Below are 19098 nucleotides of genomic sequence, written 5' to 3'. Positions count from 1 at the left end.
CAGCTTAAGAGTTACCTGGAGGAAGAGAAGCACCGGATTGGTGAGTGGGCCGGGCAGCAATAAGGATCGGGCAGAGGGGGGCGGCGGTCGATGCCCTGGGAACTGCCCACTCTGCACTGGGCCTACTGGGTGCTAAAGCCCTCCGAGGCTAGGGGAGCGCCGGGAGGAGGCCAAAATCTGGCTCCGGCCATAGACCCGGCCTCCACCTGTCTGTGGTCCAAGGTCAGAGGCAGAGCAACCCCTCAGGCCTGTCCATGGGGCTCTGAAGGAAGGGGAAAGTGTGCAGGTGGACTGTAAACGGCCGGCCTGTGGCCTGGGGGGCTTACGCTCTGCTGGGCAGGGCTCCGAGATGGGAACATCCATCACCTGTAAACATTTATGTGACACCCCCTGTGTGCCAGGTGTTCCTAGGGCTGGGGAATATGGAGATAAAAGGGAATACGGGGACAGAAGTGAACCAGAGCCCCTCAGGGAGTTTACGTGTAGCCAGGAAGCGCTACAAAACGTATACAAGGTATTTTTGTGGTGACACAGTCGTATTGCCCGGAGATCCCGAGGGCTTTGTGTGGGACTCGGCACTGGATTTGAAACGCAGCCTGGGACACTTCCTGGCTGTCTCCCCGAGAGAGTCACTTATCCTGTTTGCCTCAGTTTCCTTAACTGCAAAATGAGTGGGAGAAGGAAATGGCCAGCCAATAAAACCCAGAGAGGGGTCAAGAAGAGTCAGAGCCAGTCTAAAGGACTGAAGGCTTTCTACACAGTACAGGGGGTTGTTATTAAAGAGAATTACCCCAGGGGGTCTATGATGTCACCAGCGCTCTCTCCACCTAAGCAGATCTGCAGCTGACAGTTGTATGAGTTGAGGGGCAATAAAAAGTCACATGACTGACCAGGGTCACCCAGCCCATACGGTCAGAGGCGGGCTTTGCCTGCGACTTTGCGGCCCCTTCTCCAGCCACCACCACAGTCTGGCTTTCTTTAAAGAGAATATTCCCAAATTTGAAAGATGAAAACCACAAAAAAACCCACAAGAATTTCACAAGCATCCCTGGGGCTGGGCCGCCCTCACCGGGGTCCTGGGGCGGCGCAGCTGGGACTCACCAGGGTGGAGGGGGTGGCCTTGGGAGGGTGCAGGCCTCAGAGGCCCCTCAGGAGGGGGTGGCCTTGGGAGGGTGCAGGCCTCAGAGGCCCCTCAGGAGTCCTGACCTTCGCTGGGGGCCCCCCTCCCAGGGCATGAGCACACCGGCCGCCCTGCCACCAACTACTACCAGTACAGCCTGTCCATCCTGGCGCTGTGCGTCCATGACAAGAAGGTGCCCGGGCACATCGTGGAGAAGCTGCTGCACGCCGCCCAGTACGACCTCCTCCTCCAGGGGAGCCGCTTCTCCGTGGGTAAGGGAACCCTGCCCCCAGGCTGCAAAGGGGGGGGGGGCGCTTGTTTACAGCAACTTTGCAGACCCCAAAATGAGGAGCTTGTTACCCAAGTGTAGGTGGGGGAGGGAATGCCCCCCCTGAGTGCCTGGGGCAACGCTCAGCCTCCTGCTGCCAGCAGCCCTGAAGGACAAGGGTATCATTCAGGGCTGGGAGGGGCCTGAGAACTGTTCTAGGTTCCCGCTTCGCCCTGCCATCCCCTGTTCTAGGTTCCCTCTCCACTCTGTTATTTTGTGCTCTGAGGGCTTGTATGATTCTGGGTGTTTAGCGGCCAGCCTGGGAGTGAGTGCACAGGCCCTTCCCTCATGGCCTCTACTTCTCTGGGGCCTCGGGCTTTCCTGCCTTTTCAAGGCTGCTGAATCTGCCCAGGATTTCCCAGGATCCCCCAGAGCCCGTGCACTGGCCCTGGAGGCCGCCCTCTGGGCCCTCCGGTCTCCGGGCTGTGATCTAATTAGAGGCAGGCAGAAACCTGGGCTCAGCTGGGCCTTAACCCCAGGCCTAGGGCTCAGGGCGCCAGGGTTTTGGCTGCAGCCTGTACAGGAGGGGCTGCAGGACCCCAGCTGCCAGAGGCCCCTAGGCCAGCAGGGCCAGCCCCCTCCTCCCCCCACAAACTTCAACAAAGGGAGGAACTGAGGCCAGGTCAGAGCTGGCTTACCAAGGTTCCTGGTTTTCCAGAGGAGGAGGGCGGGGCAGGAGACAGGCTGTGTTGGCCCAGGGAAGGGTCCTGGGCCTAGAAGGACCCAGAGCTGGGAGACTGAGGGGGCTGCGGGGAGGAGGGAGCCAGGCCTGGCTCCAGAACATCCTGCCCTCAACTGGACTTGACTCCTCCTCCCCAGACACAGCAGCCATGGCCAGTCTGGCCCTGTCCTGCCTGCAGGCCTTGGGCCTCAATCCAGGCCTGGCCCCTTGGATCTCCAGGGCCTTAGAGCATGTGAGGAACAAAATTCTTGAAGAAGAAACCCCAGAAGGGTACTTCGGAAACATTTACAGCACGCCGCTGGCCCTACAGGTAGGAGAGGGCCTCAGGTGGCAGCTGAGAGTTGGGTCTGGACATAAGGACTTCCTGTCCCCCTTCCCCTCCTCTTTCCTTCTTCCTCCCTCTCCCCCTTCTCCCTTTCTTCCCTCTCCTTTCTTCCCCCATCTATCCTTGTTTTCTTCCCTCCCTTTCCCTTGCCTCTCCCTTCCCCCTCCTCCCTCTTCTTTCCCCACCTTTTTCCTTTCCTTTCCCTCTCTCCTCTTTCCCTTTCCTCTCTTTTTCTTTCCCTTCTCCCCCTCCCTCCTTCCACCTCTTTCTCCTCACCCTCCCCTCTTATCTGTCTCCTTCCCCCATCTCTCCCTCCCCTTTTCCCCTCTCCCCTCTCCTCCCCACCTCTTTCCCTCTTCCCTCTCCCTCCCTTCTTCCCTTTCTGCTCCCCATTTTCTTTCCCTTTTCTCTCTCCCTCCTTCCTCTCTTTCTCCTCTTTGTCCCCTCCCCTCTTCTTCCTCCTCTCTCTCCCTCCCTTTTCTTCCTCCCTCTCCCCATCCCATCCCCACCTCTTTTCCCTTTCTCTCCTTTCCCTTTCCCATCCATCCTTTCTCCTTCCCTCTCTCCCTCCCTTTTCTTCCTCCCTCTCCCCTTCCCATCTCTTCCTTCTTCCCACCCTCTCCCTTCCTCTCTGCCCTTCCCCTTCCTCCTTCCCCTTGCCCCCTCCTCCTCTCTTTTCCCTCTCTCCTTTCCCTTTCCCCTCCCTTTCTCTTTCCTTTTCTCTTCCCCATCTCTCTGTTTGCTTCCCTTCCCTAGACTTCAGTACTTTGTAAAGTGAATGGATTGATTTGGATCCTTTTGGATCATCTCTGGGGCTTCTGTTCTTGATGAAATGTGACTCTCCCAGGCTGGGAGCTGGACTTCTCAGTCTATCCTTTTCCTGCCATTCCCAGGCCCTGATGGAAGCCCCCTCGCCCGAGTCAGAGAGGGCCTGCTTGCGGGTTGGGGATGCTCTCCTGAAGGGCCTCCAGGAAGGGGCCTTCCAGAACCCCCTCCCCTTGTCCCAGCTGCTGCCCGTCCTCCACCAAAGGACCTACCTCAGCCTCAAGCAGCTGGATTGCAAAGACTTCAGAGGTGAGAGGAACCAGGAACCCCGGAGCATGGGGAGGTGGGGGCAGAGGAGACAAGGCCGGAGGGGAGGAGGAGGAGTGGGGAAGAAGGGGGAGGTCCGCCTTGAAGCAGCCATGTCATACTCCGAGCCTGCCTTTATAAGGGACATACACTATTTTACACGCATTAGGTGTTTAATAGTGCTTGCCGTCGTGGCAGCCACCCTCAGAGACTCAGGATCAGAGCCGAAGAGCTGAGGGATGTCAGAGGCCATCTAGACCAAGCCCCGAATTTTATTGTGAGGGAAACTGAGGGCCATCAGTGACTCACCTAATTTCTCACAGGAAGTGACAGAAACAGCATTTAGATGGAAATATACACTACTGTACATTCATTAGGTGTCTAATAAATGCTTGCTGACCTGGTGCCCACCCTCAGAGACTCATTCGATCATGGCTGAAGAGCTGAGGGACATCAGAGGAATTCTAGACCAAGCCCCTAATTTTATAGTGAGGGAAACTTGAGTGACTCACCTAATTTCTCACAGGAAGTGACAGAAAGAGCATTTGAACTCAGGGCCTCTAATCAATCCCAAAAGCAGTAGCTCACTATTATCAATAATAATGTCAGCTTGATGGCAAAACATTTCATACAGTGATCTCATTTGATCCTCACAATACCCCGGGAGGCAGGTGCTGTGATGATCCCCATTTTATAGATGAGGACACTGAGGTAGAGCTAGGCAATTTCTGGCCTCTAATGGGCCTCCTCTGACTGCCTCTGGCCTGGGGATCTCTTCCCTGAGGTTCACTGTGTCTAGGGCATGGACCCTTGCATTCTCCTTGTGTGAATCTGGTCTTGCTGATTATTCTGAGTCCTTGAGGGTAGGACCAAGGGATCTCTTGCTTCCTGAGATCTCCTAAAGCCTGTCTGGGGTACACTGTACCCGGCACTCAGGGTACCCAGTCACAGCCCTTTGAACTGAACCCAATTGGGTCTCTTGGTGCTGTGGAACTCCTCTTCACTGCCTTGTTTTTCCTGGCCCACTACTAGGTCTCCTGGATTTAGATCCCATCATTCCACCAACTCAGAAGCCAAAGGAAATTCAGTTCTGGCTGAAAGTCCAAACAGATCCCCTGCACGTGGTCTATCATCAACAGTATCGTATCCTTGAGGGGACTACTTTAAAGGATGTCCTGGATAAGGCTCAAATGGAGGACGCCTTCATGTAAGACGCTTTCTTTAACTCTAACACAAATGAGAACAGTGCCCGTTTCTATGGGGCCCTTGTAAAGTTTACGAGTTCAAGGGTGGTGGATGCAGCAAGTGTGGTGATGGTTACCGTCTGCTGGGCAGGGCGCCAGAGATGGGGATATCCATCAGCCTGTAAGCACTTATGTGACACTTCCTGTGTTCATGGGCTGTAGGGCTGGGAAATATGGAGACAAAGGGGAATATGGGGACAAAAGTGAGCCAGAGTGCCCACAGGGAGCTTATGGTCTGCTGGGCAGGGCGCCAGAGATGGGACTATCCATCAGCCTGGGTAGCTGAGGAAACTGTGGCCCACACAGCCCAAATGCCTTGCTCAAAATCACCCAGCTAATAAAACAGATGGACTGGGATTTGAACTCAGACCTTCATGCTCCCACTTCTCAGCATGCCCTCCGTCTTGCTAAATTCCTGGCATTGTGCTGGCATTAGAGAGGTATAGGGCAAACAAGCAAGACAGCCCCTGCCCTCAATAAACTTGTATTTTAATGAGGGAAAGGAAGGTGAGAATTCATCTCTCAGAGCCTAGTGACTTAGGATCAGAGACTCACCTCTCTGGTGGGAGGGAGCTGAGAATGCCGGTGTGCCGCCCATGCTTGAAGGGCCCCAGGGAAGGGACGCCATCTCCCAATTGTCAGAAGGCGAGTCCTGACCCTCAGCTTTACTTTGCCCCTCCGCCACTTCCCTTCCTTGCTCCTGGTCCTGGCCTTTGGGGCAGAGGAGAAAAAGCCTAGTCCCTTCTCCCCAAGGTAGGCCTGCCAGTACTTGACTGCTCCTATCACATATTCCCCAAGTCTTCTCCAGACTGAACATGCCCAGTTCCTTCAGTCCGTCTTAGTGATTTAATCTTATTTCAAGCCTCTTCCCCATCCTGGTCACCTCCTCACCTCCTGTCAATGCCCTTCTTAAACTGGGTTGCCCAAGACTGACCACAATCCTCCACGTGTGGCCTGACTAGGGCAGAGGAATGTGGAATTGTCCCTTCCTTAAAAAAAACTGTGACTCTGAGGTTCAGTGCTCATGGTTAAGTGGAAGACGGAGACTTCCTTGTACAGATTTAATTCCTCCGTGTTTCCCATAGTTGGTGATTTGTGGAACTTTAATAGTGATACTCCATAGAGTGGTTTGAAGTTTGTCCAGTATCTCACGTGATCCTTTCACTTTGGGAGGGGGAAAAACCAGGCTGATGTATCTGAAGGCAAGACTTTGAGCCCTTCCCTCTGAGCATCTCACCTTCCAGGACCCAAAGGAGTGGAGAGGGCCTCCCCTTCCATCACATCTCATTTCCTATCGCTTTCTCCTTTTAATCTATGTGGGAGGTGCTCATATTACAGATAAGGAGAGAGAGAGATTTTAGTACCCTGTTCAGAAGCCACAAAGCTAAGAAAACCAATCACCGAAGTCGAGCACAGGTACCTGATTCTAGCTCCACTGTATCTCTCCATTATGCCGGGTTGTCTGGAGGCCCAGCTGCTCCCTATGCATGCATCTCTGAGCCTGGCTTCTCCCTTTTTTTTTTTTTTTTTTTTTTTTTTTTCCTGAGGCTGGGGTTAAGTGACTTGCCCAGGGTCACACAGCTAGGAAGTGTTAAGTGTCTGAGACCAGATTTGAACTCAGGTCCTCCTGAATTCAGGGCTGGTGCTCTATCCACTGCGCCACCTAGCTGCCCCTCCCTTTTTTCTATTGGTGTGGGGGTAGCAGAAGGAGCTCTAGATTGTGACCCAAAGAACCTTGATTCCACTCCCTGCCTGTGCCTTACTATTACAAATCACTTCCTTCCCTGGACCTCAGTTCCCTCCTTTGTAAAATGAAGAGGTTGGGGTTGGATTCAGAAATGTTCCGGGTCCTTGCTCGCTCTAGAGCTCTGAGCCTCTTCTCTCCTCTTCTGCAAAATGGAAGTGGAGGGAGACTGGAGGGTCACTGCTTCCCCAGCCCCAGATGAACTAAAGTGACTTTTGTGTTCCATACCCATGTGGACTTTATGCTTCTGTTCCAAGAGGGGAACGAGATAAGGACCAAAGTTCAAGGAGTTCTTCTGCTCCAGCTTAGGAAACAATTCCTCGGTTTTCTAAAATTTTCTAGTGACTCACTAAGTTGCCCTGAAGGAATCACTCAAGGAGGTATGCTGGGAAAAGTCCTAGATGGGAAACAAGGAGCCATGGATTCAGATTTTGCCCCTATTATCTTACTGTGGGACCTTGTTTTCTCACCCACTCACCCTCCTCCCTCCTGGGGCCTCAGTTTCCTCATCTGGAAAATGCAGATCTCAGCAGCCCTATTTCCATCCTGGGTTTACAGTGAGATTAAAAGGAGAAAATAGGAAATGAAAACTGATTCACTTCTTTGGGACCCAGAAGGTGAGATGAGAGAGAAGATGAGGTGAGGGAAGGGCTCAAATCCTTGCTTTCAGACATATTCTCTGGCTTCTCCCCCTCCCAATCCATGGAAAGGAGAGAAAATGGGATCCAAATATCGCCTCGCCCACTGTGTTCCCTCCCAGTCTCAGTTTCCTCCTCTGTAGAGTGATAGGATTGTCCTTGCTGGTGCCTTCCAACTTGGGAGCGAGGACCCCATGAGCTGCTTCTATTTTTGACAGGTACGAAACTCAGAACACTCTGTCCGGTCCCTTTATAACCTCAGTGATGGGTGTGACACCCGGAGAATGGCAGTACTGGCAGCTGCTGCGTGCCCCGGACGTACCCCTGCTGCAAGGTGGGGCTGGAGGGCCCTGGCTGGGGAGGGAACCTCTTCCTGGGGGAGTGAGGAGGTAGGGGAGGGGTCCAACATGACACCCAGATCCTCATGCTCTCCTCCCAACCTCTGTTGGGAGTCCTGGAGAAACAGACCGGCCCGGTGCTGGGGGGACAGCTGAAATTGTTGGGTTCCTATTGGCATGTCCAGCCTGCCTGCTTCTGTGTCTGCAGGTATTACCAACTACCAGCCCCGGGACGGGGAGACCATCCTTCTGAGCCTGGCCAGCTGGTAGGAAGGGCTGCTCCATCATCCCATGGCTCCGACATCCTGAGACCTAGCCACTCCCTTTGCCGTCTGCTACCCTTTGGCCAGAGAGCCTGGGGACAGAGGGACCTTTTCCAGAGCCCTTTATGACCCTTCCATAACCAGTTAAGGAGAGATGGTGTCAAACCTCCGCTTTGACAGTGACCGTGGTAGGCCCTGCCCTCCACAAAGGAATCCCCCCTTTCCCCAAGCCCCTTTGCCTGGCTGTTTCTCTAATCCCTCCAGATCAGAGGCATCCACTTACCAGGGATCTCCCATGTAGACACCTCCAAGTGCCTGTGAAACCTAGGTATCTGGGCCCAGCTCTCCCAACAACCCACCTTAGAGAATCGGGTGGGATCTTGCCCTTTGAGATCCAGCCCAGCCCTCAGGTTACTGAGGAGGAAAATGGTCCAAAGCAAGGAAGGGCCACTCAGGTAGGGCTAGAATTTGAAGCCAGATCTTTTGACTGGCAATCTAGCTCTCTCCTTACTATTCTGGGCCGCACATCTTATGGACCTAATTCACAGAGGAGAAAACTGAGGCCCAAGAACCAATTTTTTCTGCCAAGATTCCCAGGCAGTGGATTTCCCAGGGTTCCTTGGAAACGTCTGAGCCCAAAGATTTAAGTCTCCTCTCCAGCATGGGCCCGGTCTACAGAGACTGTGGAACAGTGGGGGAGGGTAGGAAAGAGGCACTGATTTTGGAACCAGAAGACCTGGATTCAAATGCCGACTCTGATGACCGAGGAGAAATGTGGATCAATCACTTCATCTCTCTGAGCTGCTTTGTCAAGTGGAGGCCGCCACCTCTGAGGCTCCTTCCATCTCTAAGAACCACTGACCTCCGAGTTGGGAGGCCAGGGGCCTGGCTGGCCTCGCCCCTCACCGGCCCATCTCTTCCTCTTGACTCCTGCTGGGGCCCGTGTCCCCCCAGGTTTGCCCTTTTTCTTCTGAGCACCAGCCTCTCACTACAATGGCTTTTGGTCTCTGCTTCTATCCAAAATGACTAAATCACTGAAGTTTAAGACTGGTGATTGCTGCTCATTAATGAGGGGGAGGGAGGGAAGGGTGGGGTCATTTCTGGGAAGGTGGAAAGGGCGGGGCCTTTTAGTGACCACCCACCCTGGGCGTCTCCAGCTGCAGAGCAAATTCGTTCCATATGTCCTTAGGGAGCGCTTCCCATGTGGACCCGTCTGGCTCCTTAACCGGTAGGGGGAGGCTGCTGCCATAAACTCCGGGCAATACGGCCTCAGCCTGGGTGGGCCCCTGGATCCCGGATCCCCAAAGGCTCCGAGTAAAATCCTGGGGTGATGACGCCCAAAGTGGTGGAAATTGCGGCCCTGACCTAGTGGCTGGCACTCAGGAACTGCGCCCGCCCGTCCAAACCTCGGCTGCCGGTGACTCAAGCTTTCCCTCCACCCCATGGCTACCCCTCCCTGCCCAGGCCCAGACCCCGAGGATGATTGTCCTTCCTGTGGTGGGCCCTGTGTTCCTGCCCAGAGGGGGTGCGCCCCTGAGAGGGGGACCCGAGATGCTTGGCAGCGATCCCTGGCAGTAGGGGTGGGGCTGCAGATGGGCAGGGGCAGGATGTGGGAAAGGAGCCGGGCCTCCCTCCTCTTCTGAAAGCTCCCCAGGAGAGAGGAGATGGGCGGGGCCCTTTGGGGCGTTCTCGGGCCAAGGATGGGCAGGGCCACGCCTGGGGGAGCTGGGGCAAGTTGCGGGTGGCAGAGGGTAAAGTGAAGGACGGTGCCCTCCAGGAGTGCCCCGGGCGCTGTGGGCGCAGGTGTGTGGGTGGGCTTTGCCCCTAGTTCTGCCGTGACATGCAGTGAGTAGGGTGAAGGGAGAGGGGGCTCGCCAAGGCCCCAGCCCCCCTTTGTCCTCTCGGAGAGGAGGCTCCGCTGGCGGGCTCAGGATGACTGGAGATGGGCCGGACCAGGGGGGTGGAGGTCCCGGTCCTCCCAGTTTGACTGAGGCAATGAGGGGGAAAATGAGGGAGACGCTCCTTTACCTGGCCCTCCCCCCGGGATTCTGGGAGGGTATCTCCCCTCCCCCCCGGGATTCTGGGAACCAGTAAGAGCTGCTGTTCACTCGGAGCCTGTGGGACCCTTCCCATGACCAGGCTTAGGAGCTGTCCTAAGGGAGATGACATTTAGGGAGGGGCTGCCACCTGCGGAGGAGGGGCTGATGCGGATTGACAGGCAGGGGAGGCAGGGAGGGGAAGGGGGCCCCCCCATTCCGGCCTCTGCCCCACCTTTCCCCAGCACGTGCTTCTGGTCCATCCCCGGGTGGGGCCCAGGCCCACCCCCTTCCAGCTTGTACTTCCCGCCCCTAGGACTCGCTGTCTCTACGGCAACCGGCAGCTTCAGCCGGGTGGGGGGGGATGGGGAGGACTCCTCGACTCCTCTCTAGGCGGTTTCCACGGCAACCAGGCGGCTTTGACCAATGGGGGCAGGCCGGCCGAGTCGGGGCGGGAGGGGGTGTGGCCTGGACCTCGGAGGCGGTCCCCGGGCGGGGTAGGTTCTGGCCACGCCCCCTCCGCTGTGCGCCAGTCTCGGGTGGGGGAGGCGGGGCCGGCCCGGCTGGAGTCGGAGAGCTGCTGCTGCTGCGGCGGCGGCGGCGGCGGCGGCAGAGGAGCCCGAGCCCCAGGTCCAGGAGCCGCCCCCGCGGCGGGGACATCGGCCGCAGCGCGAGGCCCCGAAGGCCCGGGCCGGGCACCGCCGCCAGAGCCCGGGGCCCGGCGCCAGCCGCGGCTGCGCCGAGAGATCGGCCCGGGCATCCTCCCCCGCGGGCCGGGCCCGGGACCCAGAGCGCGAGCACGGGGCTGGACCGCCGGGCCCCCGGCCCCCGGCCCCCATGTGCGTCTGCTCCCGGAATGAGCTCGGCCGATGGAGCCCCGGCCGCCGCGCTCCCGCTGCCCTGGAAGCTGGCCCTGCGGGCGCGGGGGCCGGGCCCGGGCGGCCCCGGGCGCGTGCTGGCCACCGTGCTGGTGTGGCTGGTGGCGGGCACCGGCATGTCCAGCCTCAACAAGTGGATCTTCGCCGTGCACGGCTTCCGCTACCCGCTGCTGCTGTCCGCCCTGCACATGCTGGCCGCCGTGCTCGTGGGCTACCCGCTGGCCGGCCGGCGGGCGCGCGGGCCCCTGGCGGCGCGGGCCCGGAGGAGGGTCTTCCTGCTGAGCCTGACCTTCTGCGCCACCATGGCCTGCGGGAACCTGGGCCTCACCTACGTGCACCTGGACTTCGCCCAGATGGTCTACACCACCACGCCCCTCTTCACGCTGGCGCTGTCCCGGGCCCTCCTGGGCAAGCGCCACCACCCGCTGCAGTACGCGGCCATGGGGCCCATCTGCCTGGGCGCTGCCTGCAGCATCATGGGCGAGATGCACTTCCACCGCGCCGGCTGCTGCTTCCTCTTCGCGGCCACCTTCCTCCGGGGCCTCAAGTCCGTGCAGCAGAGTGAGTAGCACGTGCCGGGCCCTGGGGGGGGGGGGGGCCTCCGGCGCGGGTCTGTAAGGGGGGGAGGGGGGGGCGGGTCTGCTGCTGACTCTCCCAGCCCGGCACCCCCTGTTCTGTATCCCTCCCAGCGCTGACATTCCCTGTTCTAGATTCCTCCCAGCTCTGACATTCCCTGTTCTAGATTCCTCCCAGCCCCGGCACCCCCCTGTTCTGTATCCCTCCCCGCACTGACATTCCCTGTTCTAGATTCCTCTCAGCCCCGGCACCCCCCTGTTCTAGATCCCCCACCCTGGCACCTCCTTTCTAGATTCCTCCCAGCTCTGACATCCCCTGTTCTAGATTCCTCCCAGCTCTGACATCCCCTGTTCTGGATTCCTCCCAGCTCTGACATCCCCTGTTCTGGATTCCTCCCAGCTCTGACATCCCCTGTTCTAGATTCCTCCCAGCGCTGACATTCCCTGTTCTAGATTCCTCCCAGCCCTGGCACCCCCCTGTTCTAGATCCCCCACCCTGGCACCTCCTTTCTAGATTCCTCCCAGCTCTGACATTCCCTGTTCTAGATCCCCACCCTGGCACCCCCCTGTTCTAGATTCCTCCCAGCCCTGGCACCCCCTGTTCTAGATCCCCCACCCTGGCACCTCCTTTCTAGATTCCTCCCAGCTCTGACATTCCTGTTCTAGATTCCTCCCAGCCCCGGCACCCCCCTGTTCTAGATTCCTCCCAGCTCTGACATCCCCTGTTCTAAGCCCCCTCCCAGCCCGCTGTTCTCTGGCTGCCTCTGTAGAAGAGGAGATAGGCCAGGAGGAGGGAAGGTCCTGAGACAGTAACTGAGCAGGCAGCATTTGAACTCAAGCCTCACTCTCCAAACCCAGCCCTCCTCCCCCTGGACCACAGGATAACTGTTTTTTGCTTGACCCTGAAGGGCAAAATTATTATAAACTGAAGAGAGTAAAGGCTCTTTGTATAAGGGAAGTCAGGAAAAACTTTCCGGGGAGGGAAAAAGTAAAGCAAAGGGCCACCCTCCTAAGCCCGGGGCCCCATCTCCGGAGGGCTAGAGCCCGCCGGAGGAGGCTGTAAAGGAGCTGGGGGCCAGGCTGGGCTGTGCGGGGCCGGGTCATTCTCAGGCATTGGAGACCAGGCCCCGAGTCCTGACGATGTGTAGCCTGAGGCCCCTGGACTCCCCCGGTGCCAACCGGTCACTTCCTGCTCCTGCCTGAGGTCATTCCCACTTAAGCGCAGGGCAGCTGGGATCCCGGCCCAGTGTCTAAAGATGGTCCTTGCTCTTGGGTTCTGAGCATGGGAGCGGGGTGGGGGAGGGGGAGGACAATACTGTCACAAGGATGGATTGCTTTGGAGGACTTCTGAAAGTCCCTCCCCCTCTAAGCCAGCAGCCCGCTGGGCTCCTATTTAATTAAAGTTGGGGCTCCTCTTTTCCTTTTCTTTTCTCTCGTCCATCTCTCATTTTTCCCTCTTTCTCTTCCTCTCTCTTTCCTTCTCTCCTTTCTCTTTCTTCCCTTTGTTTTCTCTTTTCTCTTCCTCTCTCCTTCATTCATTCTTTTTCCTTCCAGTTCTCTCTCCCTTTCTTTTCTCCCTCATCCATTCTCTTCCATTTCTCTCTATTTCTCCCTCATTCCTTTCTTTTTCCTTCCATTTCTCTCTCCCTTTCTTTTCTCTCTCATTCATTCTTTTTTCTTCCATTTCTATTTCTCCCTCATTCCCTTCTTTTTCTTTCCATTTCTCTCTCCCTTTCTTTTCTCCCTCATCCATTCTCTTCCATTTCTCTCTATTTCTCCCTCATTCCTTTCTTTTTCCTTCCATTTCTCTCTCCCTTTCTTTTCTCCCTCATTCATTCTTTTTTCTTCCATTTCTATTTCTCCCTCATTCCCTTCTTTTTCTTTCCATTTCTCTCTCCCTTTCTTTTCTCCCTCATCCATTCTCTTCCATTTCTCTCTATTTCTCCCTCATTCCTTTCTTTTTCCTTCCATTTCTCTCTCCCTTTCTTTTCTCCCTCATTCATTCTTTTTTCTTCCATTTCTATTTCTCCCTCATTCCCTTCTTTTTCTTTCCATTTCTCTCTCCCTTTCTTTTCTCCCTCATCCATTCTCTTCCATTTCTCTCTATTTCTCCCTCATTCCTTTCTTTTTCCTTCCATTTCTCTCTCCCTTTCTTTTCTCCCTCATTCATTCTTTTTTCTTCCATTTCTATTTCTCCCTCATTCCCTTCTTTTTCCTTCCATTTCTCTCTCCCTTTCTTTTCTTCCTCATTCATTCTTTTTTCTTCCATTTCTATTTCTCCCTCATTCCCTTCTTTTTCTTTCCATTTCTCTCTCCCTTTCTTTTCTCCCCCATCCATTCTCTTCCATTTCTCTCTATTTCTCCCTCATTCCTTTCTTTTTCCTTCCATTTCTCTCTCCCTTTCTTTTCTCCCTCATTCATTCTTTTTTCTTCCATTTCTATTTCTCCCTCATTCCCTTCTTTTTCCTTCCATTTCTCTCTCCCTTTCTTTTCTTCCTCATTCATTCTTTTTTCTTCCATTTCTATTTCTCCCTCATTCCCTTCTTTTTCCTTCCATTTCTCTCTCCCTTTCTTTTCTCCCTCATTCACTCTTTTTTTTCCATTTCTCTATTTTTCCTTCATTTTTTCCTTCCTTGACAGTCTCCCTTTCTTTTCTCCCTCATTTGTTCACTTCTTTCTTTCATTTCTCTCTTCCCTTGTCTTTTCCTCCCTTCATATCTTTTTTTCCCCTCTTTCTCTTCTTTTTTCTCTATGTACATTTGCACATTACAGACATATACCAGTATCCAGCAAAGTGTTCCCGGGTCTATCTGCTTAGACTGAGCAACATGGACCTCTTAGACACGTGCACTCTAACCTGCCGTGTGTGTACACGTCCACGCGTGCAATATGTGTGCCCGCTTTCCATATAGCATTCACATGCTCCCGTGTGCTTGTTCATACTTGCTTCTAAGACACGCGCTGTACAAACTGCCTCACGCCCAGTCCTGTGCAGACAGGGCCTGCTCACTCTCCCACCCGCCCCCGTGCCGGGTGCAGGCCGCTGTTCCTCACACCAACAGGCCCGGTCAGTGGACAGAGACCCCGGAACACCCAGTGAACAGCCGGGCAGATCTGTGCAGAGGCACGGTGAACGTGCCCCAATTAAGCAACATGCCCCATTTAAGCCTCCCATGCTGCCCCACCCGTGTCCCCGGCCAGGGAAGCTCTGCCCTGGCTGCCAGTCCCAAAGCCCCAGTGTCTATTTTTGCCTTTGGTTACCTGAGAAGCCAAATAAGGAAGGAGAAATGTGACACCGGAGCCAGGCTGGGGCCCCCGCGCTCCCGCTCTGGGCCGAGGCTGGGGGCTAGTTTTTGGTTTTCTTTATTTTTGGGGGGTTTTTGTTTTAGCCGGGACGGAGGGTAGACCCTCACTGCCCTCCATAGTCCCTGGGATCTCCGCCAAGTGCCCCCAGCCTCCCTTGCCCCCACGGTAACCAGATTGTCCCCGAGGCCCCAGGAAGGAGCCTCCAGGAGGACATGGCCAAGGGCCTGGGCTGACGCCACGGCCTGCCCTTCCTTGAACAGCCCCTGCCTATGTCCCTGCCGCCACCCTCCCGCTCTGGGATGTCCAGGAGGCACCCGCCGGGCCCTGTCACCCTGAGGCCGTCCAGGGACTCCACAGTGGGGGAACCCCAGAGCATCGAGTCTAAAGCTCCCGTCTGAGGGGAAGCTGATTCCCTGGGAGAGGCTGGGGGATCCGCCTGCGGTGCCCGGGCTCCAGGAAGAAGCAGAGCTGGGCGGATCCAGGGTTTAACCCCCAGGTCTCACCAGGCAGCCAGTCAGCCACTCCCACTGATGAAACAGGGGTGGCTCAGGGCTAGAAGCCTGGGCCTGGACTCAAGAGGGTCGGAGTTCAAATGCATCTTCAGAGATTGTGGGATCCTGAGCAAGTCATGGGCTCCCTTTGCCTCAGTTTCCTCCTCTGTAAAATGGGATCGTGTCTCCCAGGGTGGTTGTGAGGATCAAATGAGATCTGTAAAGTACCTTGCACAGTGCCTGGCACATAGTAAATGCTGTGTAAGTGCAGAGTGTCTCATATAGTGCCTGGCACATAGCAGGTGCTATGTAAGCACAAGGTGTCTCATACAGTGCCTGGCACATAGTAGGTGCTATGTAAATATTAGCTATTTATTGTTATCATCATCATCATATGCATCGCCTTGTCCTAAGATAAGAAATAGACAGCTCCCTCCAGAAGGCCCCTTCTGCTGGGGAAGTCCACATGGCCAGAACTAGCACCGCTGGGTGTAAATGGGAGGTTGTCTGGGAGGGGAAGGCCCTGGAAGCTTGGGAGGGGGGGCAGAAAGGCCCCATCCAGGTAGGATTTGAGCCGAAGTTTGAAGGAAGCCAGAGAAGCTAGAGGTGAAGGCAAGGGTGGGGTGTGCTTGGATTCAAGCATGAAGGGTGGCCAGTGCAAAGCCCGGAGTTGGGGGAGGGAGTGGAGGGTACGGAGGCCTGTGTGGGCCGGGGCCGGACCGCGGGATGTCGGAATCAGTGGGAGAAGCCTCAAAGAGTAGGCAGGTGTCCTAACGTGCTGGGCTGAGGGAGGCCTCCTCCCCTGCGTGGGCTTCAGCAGGTCCCCAGGGAGCAGGAGCAGCCTGGGGGTCTCCCTGCCCCAGGGAGGGCACGTCCTCGGCACTGCCCTGGCACTCAGGAGTCAGCTCTGAAGGGGGGCCGGCTGACCCAGCCGGAGACAGCCCACTTCTCTGGGCCTGGCAGCCGGAGGCCCTTTGGGGGCCAGAGCCTGCTAAATGGGAGTGTTGTTCATTTCTGGGTGACCCATTTTGGGAAGAACGTTAATGAGGGGGCGAGGCGAGGAGGGGGCCTGGAAACGGCCCAGGCCGGCCGAGAGAAGCTTCCGAGTGAGCGTGGCCGCTGCCGTCGGGCACTGCCAAGGATCCGGGATGCCCGGGGGGGGGAGGGAGGATCAGCCCGGGTGGCAGATGTAGGGTCACTGGGCTGGGAGGTGGGAGATCTGGGCCAGGAAAGGGTCTCTCACAGCCAGTCTCCCAGAGAGGGCTGGGCTGGGGCTCTGTAGCCACTTGTCTGGATGGTGCAGAGATGTTCTGATACCAGTTGGATCAGGTGGCCTGATGAGGAGCCCTGTCACCCCTCCCCCACACCTACTTCACCCTGCTCTAAGGAGGGACCTTTTCTTTAGCACAGACCTCTGGGAGGGGGGCCCTGCAGGGCCTTAGTTAGACCCTCTCTAACCCTGCCCCTCTCCCGGTTTCCAGGTGTCCTGCTGCGGGAGGAGAGGCTGGACTCGGTGGCCCTGCTGTACCTGACGTCCCTGCCCAGCTTCTGCCTGCTGCTCGGGGCGGCCCTGGTGCTGGAGCTGGGCGGGCCCGGCCCGGGCCCGGCCCCCACTGACCACGGCCTCTGGCTGCTGCTCCTGCTCAGCTGCCTGCTCTCCGTCCTCTACAACCTGGCCAGCTTCTCGCTGCTGGCCCTCACCTCGGCCCTCACCGTGCACGTGCTGGGCAACTTCCACGTGGTGGGCAACCTGGCGCTGTCCTGGCTCCTGTTCGGGAGCCGCCTGAGCGGCCTCAGCTACGTGGGCATCGCCCTCACGCTGCTGGGGATGTTTCTGTACCACAACTGCCACTTGGTGGCCTCCTGGTGGACCCTGGGGTGGATGGGCCGGCCCGCCAGGGCCCCGTGAAGGGACGGCCGTGCCCGTCTGAGGACCGTGCTCCTTGTGCCCGCCGGGCCCGGCTAGTCTGTCCTTAGCTATCGGGCCTGGCGGCTTCCACCAACAGTCTGGGAGAGGAGGAGCCCCTGGGACGTGGGGGAACCCCAGCCAAGAAGAACCTTCCAGAAAAACAGCCTGGAAGGGGCGGCTGGCCCTTGGAGCGCTGTCCGTTCTGGGGACCTCGAGGTGACCAGGAGCTTGCCCCCCGGCGGCAGAATTATTGCCCTTGTTTTACAAAGGAGAAAGCTGAGTTCTGCGGCTGAACCAGGGCTCTCCCTGCACCAGGCTGGCCGGCGGCCTTGGTCCGACTTGAGCCTGGCCAGTCTGCTCCCTCTCCAGACCTTGCCTCAGTTTCCCCTTCTGTTAAAAGAGCACAGCTCTCTATCAGGGCTCAGAAGAGAATGGCGACGCGGGTGAGCACTGCCATTCAAGTGATCATTACTGCTGCAGCCGCCAGTGCCCGCTGTTCTGGTGAGGGTGAGGGGCTGGGGGGATTCCCCGTCTGTCCCCGGGCCGTCCAGTGCCCCCAGCCCGGGCAGAGCTGGCCGTGGGGCTGCTCCAGAGAGACCAGGTCAGGCTGGGCTTCTTAGAGCCCCTCCCCCCTCATCTCTGCTGCCAAAGCCAGGGAAGGGAGAAAGGGGGCCATTTCCTGGGGGGTCCCTGGCTGGAGCCCCTCTGCCCACGCCCCCCTCCCCCCACCTGGGATGCTCCTCCCCAAGCCCGGCTGTCTGCCCCGGTGGGGACTTCCTTGGGCAGGTGCCCGTCCTGTGCCGGGCCTGGGGGCTGCGAAGGGGCTATTTCCGTCCTCAAATAAAGCCCTGTTTGCTTCTCGCTGTCTCGTTTCCTGGGGCTACGCAGCTGCCTCTTACCCAGCAGGAGGGCAGCCAAGGCGGGCAGGCCAGGGCGAGGAGTGGCCCGGCCGGCTCCTGGAGCCAACATGGCCCAGATAAGGTCACTGAGCTCAGCCTGGAGCTGGGAGGGTGTGGGGCTAGCCCAGGCACTGCCTGGCTCGGAGCCTGGGCTAGCCCTGAGCTGGCCCTCCCCAGGGCAGCTGGTGATTGGGCAGGTCCTGCCTGATGTGAGTCAGCGGGACCGGGGCCTTCCTCTGACAAGTCCCAGTCCCAGGGGAGCCTGTGTGCAGGGGCCGCGGAGCAGGGGGGTCAGGGCTGGGGGGCCCAGAACAGGGGGGGTCAGGGCTGGGGGGCCGCGGAGGAGGGGGGGTCAGGGCTGGGGGGCCGCGGAACAGGGGGGGTCAGGGCTGGGGGGCCGCGGAACAGGGGGGGTCAGGGCTGGGGGGCCGCGGAGGAGGGGGGTCAGGGCTGGGGGGCCGCGGAACAGGGGGGGTCAGGGCTGGGGGGCCGCGGAGCAGGGGGGGTCAGGGCTGGGGGGCCGCGGAGCAGGGGGGGGTCAGGGCTGGGGGGCCGCGGAGCAGGGGGGGTCAGGGCTGGGGGGCCGCGGAGCAGGGGGGGTCAGGGCTGGGGGGCCGCGGAGCAGGGGGGGTCAGGGCTGGGGGGCCGCGGAGCAGGGGGGGTCAGGGCTGGGGGGCCGCGGAGCAGGGGGGGTCAGGGCTGGGGGGCCATGGAGCAGGGGGTGTCAGGGCTGGGGGGCCATGGAGCAGGGGGTGTCAGGGCTGGGGGGCCCAGAACAGGGGGTGTCAGGGCTGGGGGGCTGCGGAACAGGGGGTGTCAGGGCTGGGGGGCCCAGAACAGGGGGGGTCAGGGCTGGGGGGCTGCGGAACAGGGGGGGTCAGGGCTGGGGGGCCGCGGAGCAGGGGGGGTCAGGGCTGGGGGGCCGCGGAGCAGGGGGGGTCAGGGCTGGGGGGCCGCGGAGCAGGGGGGGTCAGGGCTGGGGGGCCGCGGAGCAGGGGGGGTCAGGGCTGGGGGGCCGCGGAGCAGGGGGTGTCAGGGCTGGGGGGCCCAGAACAGGGGGGGTCAAGGCTGGGGGGCTGCGGAACAGGTGGGGTCAGGGCTGGGGGGCCGCGGAACAGGGGGTGTCAGGGCTGGGGGGCTGCGGAACAGGGGGGGTCAGGGCTGGGGGGCCCAGAACAGGGGGTGTCAGGGCTGGGGGGCTGCGGAACAGGGGGGGTCAGGGCTGGGGGGCTGCGGAACAGGGGGGGTCAG

At 58.4% G+C, this 19098-nt stretch overlaps 2 protein-coding genes across 2 annotated transcripts in view; both read left to right on the top strand.

Moving 5' to 3' along the window:
* Window positions 1–8798, top strand: part of TCN2 (transcobalamin 2) — a 15261-nt gene extending 6463 nt beyond the window's left edge. Inside the window, exons 4-10 of the mRNA XM_074293952.1 lie at window positions 1–40; window positions 1231–1392; window positions 2268–2440; window positions 3349–3529; window positions 4559–4733; window positions 7371–7486; window positions 7699–8798. The exon at window positions 1–40 is cut by the window's left edge and continues 112 nt beyond it. Of these exons, the coding sequence (XP_074150053.1) occupies window positions 1–40; window positions 1231–1392; window positions 2268–2440; window positions 3349–3529; window positions 4559–4733; window positions 7371–7486; window positions 7699–7760 (909 nt within the window). The 3' untranslated portion in view covers window positions 7761–8798. The remainder of the gene's footprint in view (window positions 41–1230; window positions 1393–2267; window positions 2441–3348; window positions 3530–4558; window positions 4734–7370; window positions 7487–7698) is intronic.
* Window positions 8799–10047: 1249 nt separating this feature from the next.
* SLC35E4 (solute carrier family 35 member E4) lies at window positions 10048–17806 on the top strand. Its single transcript, XM_074293663.1, has 2 exons — window positions 10048–11228; window positions 16521–17806. The coding sequence occupies exons 1-2, from the start codon at window positions 10154–10156 to the stop codon at window positions 16946–16948; spliced, it is 1503 nt and encodes a 500-aa protein (XP_074149764.1). The 5' UTR covers window positions 10048–10153; the 3' UTR covers window positions 16949–17806.
* The last annotated feature ends 1292 nt before the right edge of the window (window positions 17807–19098 follow it).

Source organism: Sminthopsis crassicaudata, chromosome 1 (assembly GCF_048593235.1).
Source record: "Sminthopsis crassicaudata isolate SCR6 chromosome 1, ASM4859323v1, whole genome shotgun sequence".
In the NCBI taxonomy this organism is placed as follows: Eukaryota; Metazoa; Chordata; class Mammalia; order Dasyuromorphia; family Dasyuridae; genus Sminthopsis; species Sminthopsis crassicaudata.
Note: the sequence above shows the minus strand (reverse complement) of the source record. Positions and strands in the feature narration are given on the sequence as shown.